At 45.7% G+C, this 12,358-nt stretch overlaps 1 protein-coding gene and 1 long non-coding RNA gene across 5 annotated transcripts in view; one reads left to right on the forward strand and one right to left on the reverse strand.

Moving 5' to 3' along the window:
* MYO5A (myosin VA) overlaps positions 1–12,358 on the forward strand; it is a 247,546-nt gene that overhangs the window by 228,001 nt on the left and 7,187 nt on the right. Inside the window, 2 exon segments of the mRNA XM_033920300.1 lie at positions 9,405–9,687; positions 11,759–11,933. Coding sequence (XP_033776191.1) covers positions 9,405–9,687; positions 11,759–11,933 — 458 coding nt within the window.
* LOC117348317 overlaps positions 1–12,358 on the reverse strand; it is a 107,906-nt gene that overhangs the window by 83,287 nt on the left and 12,261 nt on the right. For all 4 annotated transcript variants that reach the window (XR_004536963.1, XR_004536960.1, XR_004536962.1 and 1 more), the window contains exon 3: positions 11,737–11,858. This is a non-coding gene — a long non-coding RNA (uncharacterized LOC117348317). The remainder of the gene's footprint in view (positions 1–11,736; positions 11,859–12,358) is intronic.

Raw genomic sequence — 12,358 nt, forward strand, 5'->3', positions numbered from 1 at the left:
AGTGAGGGGAGTGGGGAATGAGCAGATGGGCGGAGAGGATGGGTTCCGGCACCCCCACCAGGAAGGCCCCTGGGGCAGACTGCCCTCCCTCCCCCTTACTACACCACTGAGCAGACATCCACTCTGTAATTTTATCACAACATTTTTTGAAGTGTCTCTGAAACATCTGAATCCACTGTTCCTTCTAAGCTGCACGGGAGCTCTCCACTTAGTCTTGTCCACTGTTACATTTTCAAAAGTGAGGGACAGGCTACTTCTGTAGCATCCCAGGGAACCTTCTTGTCTCTAGCAATTGAAACATGTTTTCTGGGCCTCTTCCTTTGAGGGCCTTCAAGATCTGACATAGAACAGAATGCACAAAGCTCTGACACCTCTGTAGTCACTATCAGCTGAGTAGCAGGGGAAAGCCCCAAAGCCAGCACCTTAGGGGGTTTCTGATGGATCAGCTGATCAGGGAGAGCAGCAATGGCAGCTTTTTAAAAATATGACAGGATGGATGGGGAGGAGCTATGCTAGCAATTGCTCTTCTCAGCAAGTGCCAGGCACACTGTTTCCCCCTTTTAATGGGGCTGCTCCGCACGAATAGCATATAATTTGCCTGCAATTTGTGCAGAGCATCACCCAGAAAACAAAAATTGCTGTCACCATGGAATTTTTTTATCGTGTTTAGAGAATGACACGGTGGTTGTTACCTGTGGCTAGCCGCGGGTAACCCGCTGAAACGGTGGCCAAACAAAAAGGTCACCGCGAGATCGGGGACAAGGCCATTCACCGCCCCGTGGAGCAGTGAATGGTGAGCATGTACGGTGAACGAGCGTGCAGTCCAGCAGCCCCCTCCCTCCCTTTACCTTACCTTCTCTTGTGGTGAAACTGGCGATTTCTATAAGGCTATGCGCTGTATTATAGCCAGAGCCTTGAAGTCACGTCACATTGCCTGCTGAAAAAGTCTCCTCTGACACAACTTCTGTTTCTGGTTGCATCGGAGGAGACTTTTCCAGCAGGCAACGCGACTTGACTTCAAAGCTCCAGCTGTAATACAGCACATAGCCTTATAGAAATCGCCAGTTTCGCCACAAGAGAAGGTAAGGGAAAGGGAGGGAGATGCATGGCTGGCCGGCAGGAGGGAGCTGATGGACCATGTGAAGGGGGTGGGGGGATGGAGAGGAGAAGACGCTGAAGCAGCCTGAAGGGAACTGGGGAAGAAAGAGAGGGGAGAAGACGCTTGGAAATGGGAAAGAGAAAGTGGGATGAAGATGCTGGGAAATGGGGAAGAGAGAGTGGGGAGAAGATGCTGAAGGGAAATGGGGAACAGAGTGGGGAGAAGACGCTGGAAGGGAAGAAGACAGAGATGCTAGACTATGGGGGAGCAGAGGGAAGAAGATGGGTGCCAGACCAATTGGGGGGGGGGTGAAGGGAGAGGCACATTAACAGAGCAAATGGAGATGCAGAGAGACGGCAGACAGTGGATGGAAGGAATTGAATCAGAAGATGAGAGAAGCAGAAACCAGACAACATAGGTAGAAAAAAAAATGTTCTATTTATTTATTTAGCTTTAGAATAAAGTAGTATATTAATTGTGTTGATAAAAATTTATAAACAAAGCCCTGCCAGCTGAACATCTCTCTCTAGTTCAGCAGCCAGAACCTTGATTTATAAGGAAGGAATAAGCTAAATATTACAGTACTGAGACTTGTATGGATGCTATGGAGACGGGGCGGTGAAGGGGGCGGGGGACGGGGCAGTGATGGGGACAAAATTTTTCCCCCTGTCATTCTCTAATCGTGGTGTTGGAGCTCTGTGCATCCTGTCCTATGCCGGCTCTTCAAGACCCTCAAAGGAAGTGGCCTAGAATACTTGAAGAACAGGATCTCCCTCTATACACCTTCAAGGTCACTAAGGACCTCTCAAGGAACATCCCTAACCACACCCTCTCCAAAGGACATCACATGATGTGATATCCCCTAGCAATCCCTCTCCGGAGTAGCCTTCCACTCTGGAATGCACTCCATGAAAGACTTTGCTTAACACAAGACTATCTCTACTTAAGCAAGCAGATGCAATCTTGGCTCTTCAACCAGGCCTTTAAGGGGAGAAGTAACTATTTATTTTTATTTTTTAAGGTATTTCTCAGGTATTCAAGCATTTTCCCTGTCTGTCCCGGCGGGCTCACGATCTACCTAATGTATCTGGGGCAATGGGGGGATTAAGTGACTTGCCCAGGGTCACAAGGAGCTGCGTGAGATTTGAGCCTACAACCACAGGGTGCCGAGATTGTTGCTCTAACCACAATGCCACTCCTTGCTAGTCATATACAGATGCACACACACTGGCTGCACATACCATAGCAGGACATGTTTTCTGTTTTAGATTGTAAGCTCTATTGAGTAGGGATTGTCTCTTACATGTTAAATGTACAGAGCTGTGTATATCTAGCAGCACTATAAAAATGATAAATAGTAGTAGAAGTAGTAGTAATATCCACTCCTACCCTAGCTGATAATTTTCAAGCACCATTTTGACATCATGAACAACTTTCTTCAAATTAGTCCTCTTGTTTCCTAGCTACTGTTATCTATATGTAAAAGAACATAAAAATAGCCTTACTGGGTCAGAACAGTGATCCATTAAGCCCAGTAGCCCGTTCTCATGGTGGCCAATCCAGGTCACTAGTACCCTCGACCACAAGAGGACATCCGCTCAAACTCAGGGGAGGGAAGTTTCGTGGAGACGCCAGGAAGTACTTCTTCACGGAGAGAGTGATTGAGCATTGGAACAAGCTTCCAGTGCAGGTGGTCGAGGCACGCAGCATCCCAGACTTCAAGAACAAATGGGATACCTATGTGGGATCCCTACGAGGGTCATGCCAAGGGATAGGGTCACTAGGGTATGGACTTGAATGAGCGGGTCAGTAGAGTGACAGTATAATTACAATTATACTTTAGGGGGTCAGTAGACTTAAGAGGGTGGGTAAATAGTGTGGGCAGACTTGATGGGCTGTAGCCCTTATCTGCCGTCATCTTTCTATGTTTAGCCAAAACCCAAAGATTACCCATCCAGGACAAGCAGAGGTCTCCCCTATGTCTTAATAACAGACTATGGACTTTTTCTCCAGGAATTTGCCCAAACATTTCTTAAAACCAGCTATGTTATCCACTTTTACTACAATCTCTGGCAACACGTTCCAGAGCTTAACTATTCTCCGAGTGAAACAATATTTCCTCCTATTAGTTTTAAAAGTACAGTCGACTCCATCTAAGTGCACGTCGGATAGCGCACACTTCGGTTATCCGCACATGATCACCACAGTTCCGTTTTATTTTTACATTAAAGTCAATGGACGTAAACTCCAGATAATTGCAATTCTGATAAGCACACAATCCGCTTATGCACACAGATGTTATAGGTCCAACCACCATTCTCTCACATGTTCACGCCGGTTAAATGCAATCACACATACTGACGTGGATGAGCCACGTGTTTTGAAACTGCAGCCTAGGCATGAGAATAGAATGGCAGGGCTGTCAATATTTCCGGTGTTGAGAAGGAGCTTACTGGCTCTTTCACACACTAGTACAACTACTATTAATTATTTCTATAGTGCTACCAGACATATGCAGTACTGTACAGAGTCGCAAAGAAGACAGTCCATGTTCGAAAGAGCTTACAATCTAAACAGACAAGACAGACAAACAGGATGTCGTGGATACAGTTAAGGGGAACAGTTAATCTGCTGGCTGGGTTGGTGGGCAGTGAGGAGTACAGGACAATCGAGCCATTGTGACATCACTGGTGAGGTTGTCTCTTATTGGTGGAAGGATGCATTATGACATCACAGTCTCAGCTCTGCTTTCCAAAGACAAACAGGATGTCATGGATACAGTTAAGGGGAACAGTTAATCAGCTGGCTGGGTTGGAGGGCAGAGGAGTAGGGTTAAGGATTGAAGGCCATATCAAAAAGGTGGGTTTTCAGTCTGCTTTTAAACAAGGGAAGGGAAGGGGCTTGGCAGACAAATTCAGGTAATTTATTCCAGGCATAGGAGGCAACTAGATAAAAGGAAAGAAGTCCTGGAATTGGCAGTGGAGGAAAAGGGTACAGCTAAGAGCAACTTTTCTGAGGAACGGAGTTCTCTGGGAGGTATATAAGGAGAGAGAAGAGAGGAGAGATATTGAGGGGCACAAGAATGAACCCAGTAAGAGCTTAAACTGTATGTAAAGGCAGATAGGGAGCTAATGAAGTGATTTAAGGAGAGGGGTGGCATGAGTGTAGCAAGGTTGGTAGGAGATGAGTTGTGCAGCAGAGTTTTGCACCGATTGTAGGGGGAGAGGTGGCACTGCGGGAGACCAGTTAAAAGTAGATTGCAGGTAATCTAAGTGCAGTGGCGTACCTAGGGTATGTGGCACCCGGGGCCCATCATTTTTTGACACCCCCCCCCCCCCCCCCCCCCCCATGTAAAAAAATTTTTTTTTTTTTTTTGCAATAACCATGAAATGGAATAAATGGTCAGAATAGAAACAGGCAGTGAAAATTTTCTTTTATTGAACCTCATATATGTAACCATTATTCCAAACATAACAAAACATAAATTATGTCTAAATTGTCATGACATTAGAAGTACATATGGAGTAGTTGCAGGCAGTGGCGTACTTAGGGTATGTGGCACCCAGGGCCCATCATTTTTTGACACCCCCCCCATCTATATGAAAAATATGATTTTTAGTACCAATCTACATATCGCACCACAAGAGTGTACCTAGGAAAAGGCTGCATCTTAAACACTGCAGTGAGCACTAGAACACCAACACATACATTGTAAAACTAAACAAGCAGATCCCGCACAGTCAATTGGTCCTGTAGTCAATGCCAACTGAAAACTATGTCTTTTTCATACACACAGAACAGAGATACACCCTCGCCCAAAATGGAATAATCACAAACTAAAAATAGAAATATGTAGACAAAAGTTAAACTGATCCTCCAAGAAACCAGACCCTGGATACAATGCAACACCACAAAAAACAGTAACACATGTCCTCTAATACAGTGCAAAATATAAAGACAGTAGATGTAAATTTGAAAAAACTGATACATAACAATCACCACTTTATAAATTAACAAATAAAAATAAAACAAATAATGAGATATAAAAAAATACAATTTTATTGGACTAATCCCCGTAAACTCGGTCCCCATCCCCACAAGCCTTGAATTGTTTATATTAAAGTATAAAAAGAAACAATATTCTGTACAATTGTCAATTTATAAATCAGCGTCTTCTCCCCACTCTCTTCCCCATTTCCCTTCAGCATCCTCAGCCCACTCTCTCTCCACTTTCCTTCAGCGCACGCACATAAAAACAAGCAAGTAATTTTATATCATTTTCATTCTATTCATTCATAGAAATTAAAGTCTAGATAATGCCAGTCACATAACAAAACATGATTTTACAAAAATAATTCCCTGCAGTCAAGCCTGCAAGGATTATTAGATGTCTTTCAGCAGTTCCCCTCCCTCCCTCCCCCTTACCTTTGTGGCCAAGTCAAAATGATCTACCAACAATAAAATTTTAAAAACACAAAGCACGCTGTACGCAGAGAAAATGTTAATTATCATTTATATTCCGCGGGTTTTCAAAGAGGTCAAGGCAGATGACTTTATGCAATGTCACCTCAGTAACAACTATACAAAAATAGACAAATATTCCCCCTCCCTTTTTACTAAACTGCGATAGCGGTTTTTAGCGTAGGGAGCTGCGCTGAATGCCCCACGCTGCTCTCGACGCTCATAGGCTCCCTGCGCTAAAAAACTCTATTGCGGTTTAGTAAAAGGGGGCCATAGTGCAAAATATAGACAGCAGATATAAATTTTCAAAACGGACACATTTTGATCACTAAGTTGAAAATAAAATCATTTTTCCTACTTTTTTGTCTGGTGATTTCATGAGTCTCTGGTCCTTCTTCTGATCCTTCTTCTTTCTCTCTCCCCCTGGCTCCCCTCTTTATTTCTGCCTTTCTTTCTCTCTCCTCCTGGCCCCCCTCTTTCTTTCTGCCTTTCTTTCTCTCCCCCTTGACCCCCCTCTTTATTTCTGCCTTTCTTTCTCTCCCCTTGGTCCCCCTCTTTCTTTCTGCCTTTCTTTCTCTCTCCCCCTGGCCCTCCTCTTTCTTTCTGCCTTTCTTTCTCTCCCCCTTGACCCCCTCTTTATTTCTGCCTTTCTTTCTCTCCCCTTGGTCCCCCTCTTTTTTTCTGCCTTTCTTTCTCTCCCCTTGGTCCCCCTCTTTCTTTCTGCCTTTCTTTCTCTCTCCCCCTGGCCCCCCCCTCTTTATTTTTTCCTTTCTTTCTCTCTCCCCCTAGCCTGCACAAAGCCATCGTGCCGATTTCTCCACTTCCACGATTCTTTCCCTACCCTCACCCCCAAGCCAGCAGCCGATTTCTCCCTGCTCCTTCCCCGATGTCCTGAACTTCATCGGGCAGCAGCAGCATTCACAATTCACTGATGTTGCCCGCTTCAGGCCTTCCTCTCTGTCGGGTCCTGTCTTCATGAAAACTGGAAGTAGGCAGGACCCGGCAGAGAACAAGGCCTGAAGCCGGCAACAGCAGCGAATTGTAAACGCTGCTGCTGCCCGAAGAAGGTAATGGAGCACCGAGGCAGTCCGCTTCTCCCCCCTCCCAGCCGAACCCCCGCTGACCCTCCTATCTCCCCCCCCCCCCCGTGAACCTTTCCGACCTTCCCAGCGAGAGCAGCAAACCTCCTTCGCGGCTTTCTCCTCCCTCTGCCGCGTTACTGATGACGTCATCAGTGATGCGGCAGAGGGAGGATAAAGCCGACGCTACTGGAGGGAGGTTTGCTGCTTTCGCTGGGAGGGTCAGAAAGGTTCACTTGGGGGGGGGGGAGAGAGATAGGATGGTCAGCGGGGTTTCGGCTGGGAGGGGGGAGAAGCGGTCTGCCTTGGTGCTCCAAGGCCTGGCGCCATTACCTTTTTCGATAATGGCGCCGATGCTGCTTTCGCTGGGAGGGTAGGAGCGCGATAGGGACCGGGCCAGCTGTGCACCCCCCCTAAGGCGGCACCCGGGATGGACCTCCCCCTCGCCCCCCTTGGTACGCTACTGCCCTGGGGAAACAGCCTGCAACAAGATCGCGCGATGCCAGAGATTTTTGCCTGCTTCGGCTGTTTCCTCCGCCGCGGTCCCGCCCCTCCTCTGACATCAGAGGAGGGGCAGGACCGTGGCGGAGGAAACAGTCGAAGCAGGCAAAGATCTCTGGCATCGCGATCTTGCTGCAGGCTGTTTCCAGACGCGACACCCGGCGCAGGGGGGGGTAACTGGACCGGACCGGGAGCACCCCCTCAGGGCTTGGTACCCGGGGCGGACCGCCCCCCCCCGCCCCCCCCCTTGGTACGCCACTGTCTAAGTGTGAGGTTATGAGAGTGTAGACAAGGGTCCTGGTAGTGTGCTCAGAGAGGAAGGGGCAAATTTTGGTGATGTTGTAGAGATAGAAGCGACAGGCCTTAGCAGTTTGTTGGATATGTGTAGAAAATGAGAGGTTGGAATTGAAGACAACTCCAAGGTTGTGAGCAGAGGAGACTGGAACGATGACAGTATTATTTACAGAGATGGAAACACTGAAAGATGATATTCTGGGGGGAATTCAATAAATGGCACTCTGGTGCCAGGATGATCTGTACTAAGATAATTCCCTAACATTCTGCCTAAATCCTGGGATTGCCCCTCCCATGACCACACCCCCTTTGAGGTTGTGAATATGCACCATAAAATCTAGGCACACTGTTATAGAATTGGACGCAGGGCATATCTGTGCATATCTGCTAATGACTTCCAATTAACGTTAATTTATTGTTAATGTCCGATCAGTTTATACACAGATCTATCATCTGCATCTGGAGGTCTGTGTTCAAGTGTGTTTCTCAGCAAGCCTCTCACCTATAGGACCTGATGTTATATTTTTGCATTCTAAACACATTGCTAATACAGTAGACTAGTTTCTGAAAAGAATTATGGGCTAGATGCACTAAAATCAGCAGTCGTCGCTAAAACTGTTTTAACAGCTTTAGCGATGATTGCTGTTAACAACCCGATGCACAAAACAGCCAAAAGTGTTTTTCCCCTCAATTGCCCATTTTCCAATCTAGCCATGCAAATTAGCTAAAACCCCATACAAAATAGCTAAGTGATTGATGCAGCAACATCGCCTGGCTAATCCCCCCGCCACCCCCCAAAAAAAGGAGTTTTAGCGATCGTGAAAACTGACTTGTCTAGATCTGCCTGGCTTGGGTTTTTTTTTCCTTCAATAGCACAAATAATTTGTGTGTTCCACAAGTAAAATATCTGTCCCATTAAAAAAAAAAAAAAAAGTCCCCCACCGCCAATGATGGCCCTTCCCAAAGACTCCAGTCAAACGCAACCCTCCCAAGCCACTGTTCCCGCTGAACCCAAATGGCAGGAGGGATGCCCAATCCTTCCTGACATGTAGAACACCCCTGCACAATGCCCACCCCCTCTGCGCCAGGCATCCCGGAGCCACTGCACCCCCCCCCCCCCCCAAATGGCAGGAGGGATGCCTAAGGCCCCACCTCTTAGGAGGGCCTAATTAGGCATCTGAACCATTCAGGGCCTTTGGCCCCTCCCCCATGCATCACATGATGCACTTGGGAGGGGTGGGCCTGAAGCAGGAGCCTGAGAGCGAGCTTCCTGTTTCTAACATTTTAAAAAGGTATGGGGGAGATTTGGGGTAGGGAGGGTACCCGGTGGCAGTGGGCATCCCTCCTGCCATTTTGGGGGGTTTGTGGAGGGGAGGGCATAGCGTAGGGGTGTTCTGCGTGGCAGGAGGCATTGGGCATCCCTCCTGCCATTTTTTTTTTTTGGGGGGGAGCTTTTTTTTTTAATGGGACAGATTCTGCTTGTGTAACACACACACATCTGTGCAATTAAAAAGAAAAAGGAAGCCCTAACAACAGTAACAGGAGGCTGCTTCACCTGTCACTGTTGTTAAAGCTCTGCGCATGTGTCAATTGCTCACTGAGCGAATGATCGATTGTATTTGTAGGCAAATGATTAGCACCTCGGTATCTTTAGTGCATTTAGCCCTATATTAGCTGCCTTTAAACCCTTAGGAGGTACTGCTACAGGGAGCCAGCAGATCTTACATCTGCCAATTAAGTGAAGCCAAGTGATCTGCAGTTTAGTGTCAGTCTCTGTGGCAAGGACTCTGTTCTGTCTGTAATCATGTTTCTATGGTTTATGATCCATAAATTGCAAAATAAGAATTCCTGGCTTGCTAGACTGTAGTTCAGGAAATGCCCAGCCCAGAAAGGCTATTCTTGCATAATTAGTCCTGGTGTTAGTTAAATTTTTGCCCAACCTTGTTCATAACCATGCTGTGCTTTACCAGTTTCAGGAATGCTGGAGCATGAGACTATCCAGGGTGTCTCAGGGGTAAAGCCCACAGGCCTGCGGAAGAGGACCTCAAGCATTGCCGATGAAGGGACCTACACCCTGGACTCCATCATTAGACAACTCAACACCTTCCACTCGGTAATGTGCCAACATGGCATGGACCCAGAGCTCATCAAGCAGGTGGTGAAGCAGATGTTCTACATCATCGGGGCAGTCACGCTGAACAACTTGCTTCTACGCAAGGATATGTGCTCTTGGAGCAAGGGCATGCAGATACGGTGAGAAGAGAGAGAGGGCGAAGCATTGTGGGTGTGTTGTGAACCACTTCAGTTGATTTATTTAGTAATTTACTGATCAATGTCTGTTTTAGATTGCATAGATGTACCCAGGTAGAGAATGGCACAGAGACAAATTTTCCCATCCCAGCGAGTTCTTTTCCTGTCCCTGCCCCATCCCTGCAAGCTCCATCCTCATCTGCACAAGCCTCAAACACTTTAAAATCATAAGTGTTTGAGGCTTGTGCAGTTAAGCAGAGCTTACAGGAATGGAACAGGAACAACGACAAAACTTGTGGGGATGGGGAAATTGAGTTCCTGGGTGGACAGGGAAAAATTTGTCCCAACTCATTTTCTACATCCAGGTAAAAATTTCTTTTTAACCCCAAATCTTCTAGGGCTCTGGAAGGTGAATGATGAGCAATAGTTGAGATGCAACAAACAGCAGTATTGAAAATAAATATTCACATGCCTATTAAGCAAAATCCTCACAGCTGATCACACACCTTTTTACCCATATACATACATATCTCTATCTCATGTCATACACACACAAACACATACACATATATATACAGTATATATGGTATATTTCCCCCAGCCCCTGAATCAGTAATTAAGAAACTTGGCAAGGCTTTGGGGCTGTTTTGAAGCAAGTTCATTAAGTGTGACAGAAAGTGATGCTACTCCAGATAAGCTGAAAGACTGAATGCTTTTTCAAGACTTGCACTTTAGAGTTTCATGGTCTAAAACTCATTTATGAGCATGCTCTTTGGTTTAACAGGAGGGACTATGATTATAGTTATAACTGTGCCTATACTAGCGGATAAGATGACTGCATTGATGGCTTGGATCTTGATCAGAGTTTCCCTCCTCACAAACTATATTTTGTATAAACTGTGTGCAGAGCTATTTGGGAGGGTTTTTGTCTATTTTATAAAGGCAATAATAATAAATACTAACAAAGGCATCTTTTTATAAAATGGACCTCAAAAAGTCAGCTGCCCCTTCTGGCTAGTAGAATACACATTGATACTCCGACAATATCTCAGAAGCTGAGTATTTCATCCCTGCTTACTAGGGACAGATTGACTGGCTAGATATGAACTTGGTACAGCAGGTGGAAGGAGACATGGACATGATGAAGCTCAGAGAACACTACAGATTAATACTTACTCTGAGAGTTCCATACTTCCACACTGCATAAGAGTTTCTCAAGGTTTTTAAACTGAAAACAGACTGCCAGACATGCATCAAGGGGGCTTAAGAATAAAGAGAGAGATTTAAGTATTGGGCAAAAATAAATATATAAACCTTGCTTGTTTCCAAACTCTTAAAAATGAACACTCAAAAGGCAAAAGTCTCCTTTTTTCCGGAAGGTTCTGGCAGACATGACCTCTGTCCTAGAGTTCTTCTTTCCTTCCTGAAGATGCAGAAATTTAAATTCTTGAGTGAGGGGAAGATGTGTGATATCAAAACTTTTGAGGACATGTCCAGGAGTCTGGACAGCTTTTCAAAACCCGGTACTAGGTCCGGGTTTTGAAAAGCTTCCAAGAAATCCCTGTTGGGCAGGAGGGCATTCGCGCATGCCCTCCTGCCTGATGAGAACAGTCAGCGGAGGGGGGGGGGGGGAATTGGGGGCAGGTGAAACTGGGCAGTCCTGGGGGTGGGTCTAGGTGTCTAGATTTTCTGTTTGGAAAATCTGATAACCCTAGCTGTGAGACCTATGAGAGCAGTTATGGAAATCTGGCTAGGGCAGTGCCTTGTCTCATGCTTTATACAGCTAAAGGAATTACAGACTACTGATCTTATGCTAGACAATTATATTCTTCATATCTTGGAATAGTTCCTATTTGAAGAAGCCTGAATTTGACAGTAGTTTCATTGTAGTTTTGCCACAGTTGTAAATTATAACAGTATTCCCCTCAGCAACATTTTTTTTAGAAAAGAGGCGTGCCACGGAATATTCAGTCAGGAAAGTGATTGGCTAATATTTGTCCCATTCCAGTCAATGAACGGAGAGCAGTTAGCTCTCGAGATTTGCAGACTTACCATCCATGGCTCTTCTCTCCAGGTACAACGTGAGCCAGCTTGAAGAATGGCTGCGTGACAAGAATCTGATGAACAGTGGTGCCAAGGAGACCCTGGAGCCATTAATACAGGCTGCACAGCTGCTACAAGTGAAAAAGAAAACAGATGAAGATGCTGAGGCCATTTGCTCCATGTGCAATGCTCTCACTACTGCACAGGTAATGCTGGAAAGCTTTCTCTAGCAGCAGCACATTTCAGGTCTCTGTGAGCTATTGATTCATCAGGAGTCAGTGCTGCTAATATACATCCCTGTCCCCCCCCTTCGGAGGGGGGGAGTGCAGTTCTGTTAAAAAGCTCCAGCTGGTGACTTTATATATAAATAGATAAATACTTATAGGCCAAACAATCTAAACTCCTGGTGGCTTATTACATCTATAATTAAAATAAACACAAATAAACAAAATTATCATAAAATTCAAAAACAAAAAAACATAGAAACATGATGGCAGATAAAGACCACCTGGCCCATCACGTATAACTGTTTAGATGAGATCCCAGGTCTAGCATTCAGTTTAATCTGTAATGGTTATTTTACATTAAATATAAACCTCTTATTCACCATAATGTGTTTTTGCATTTCTGG

Source organism: Geotrypetes seraphini, chromosome 14 (genome assembly GCF_902459505.1).
Source record: "Geotrypetes seraphini chromosome 14, aGeoSer1.1, whole genome shotgun sequence".
NCBI lineage: Eukaryota > Metazoa > Chordata > Amphibia > Gymnophiona > Dermophiidae > Geotrypetes > Geotrypetes seraphini.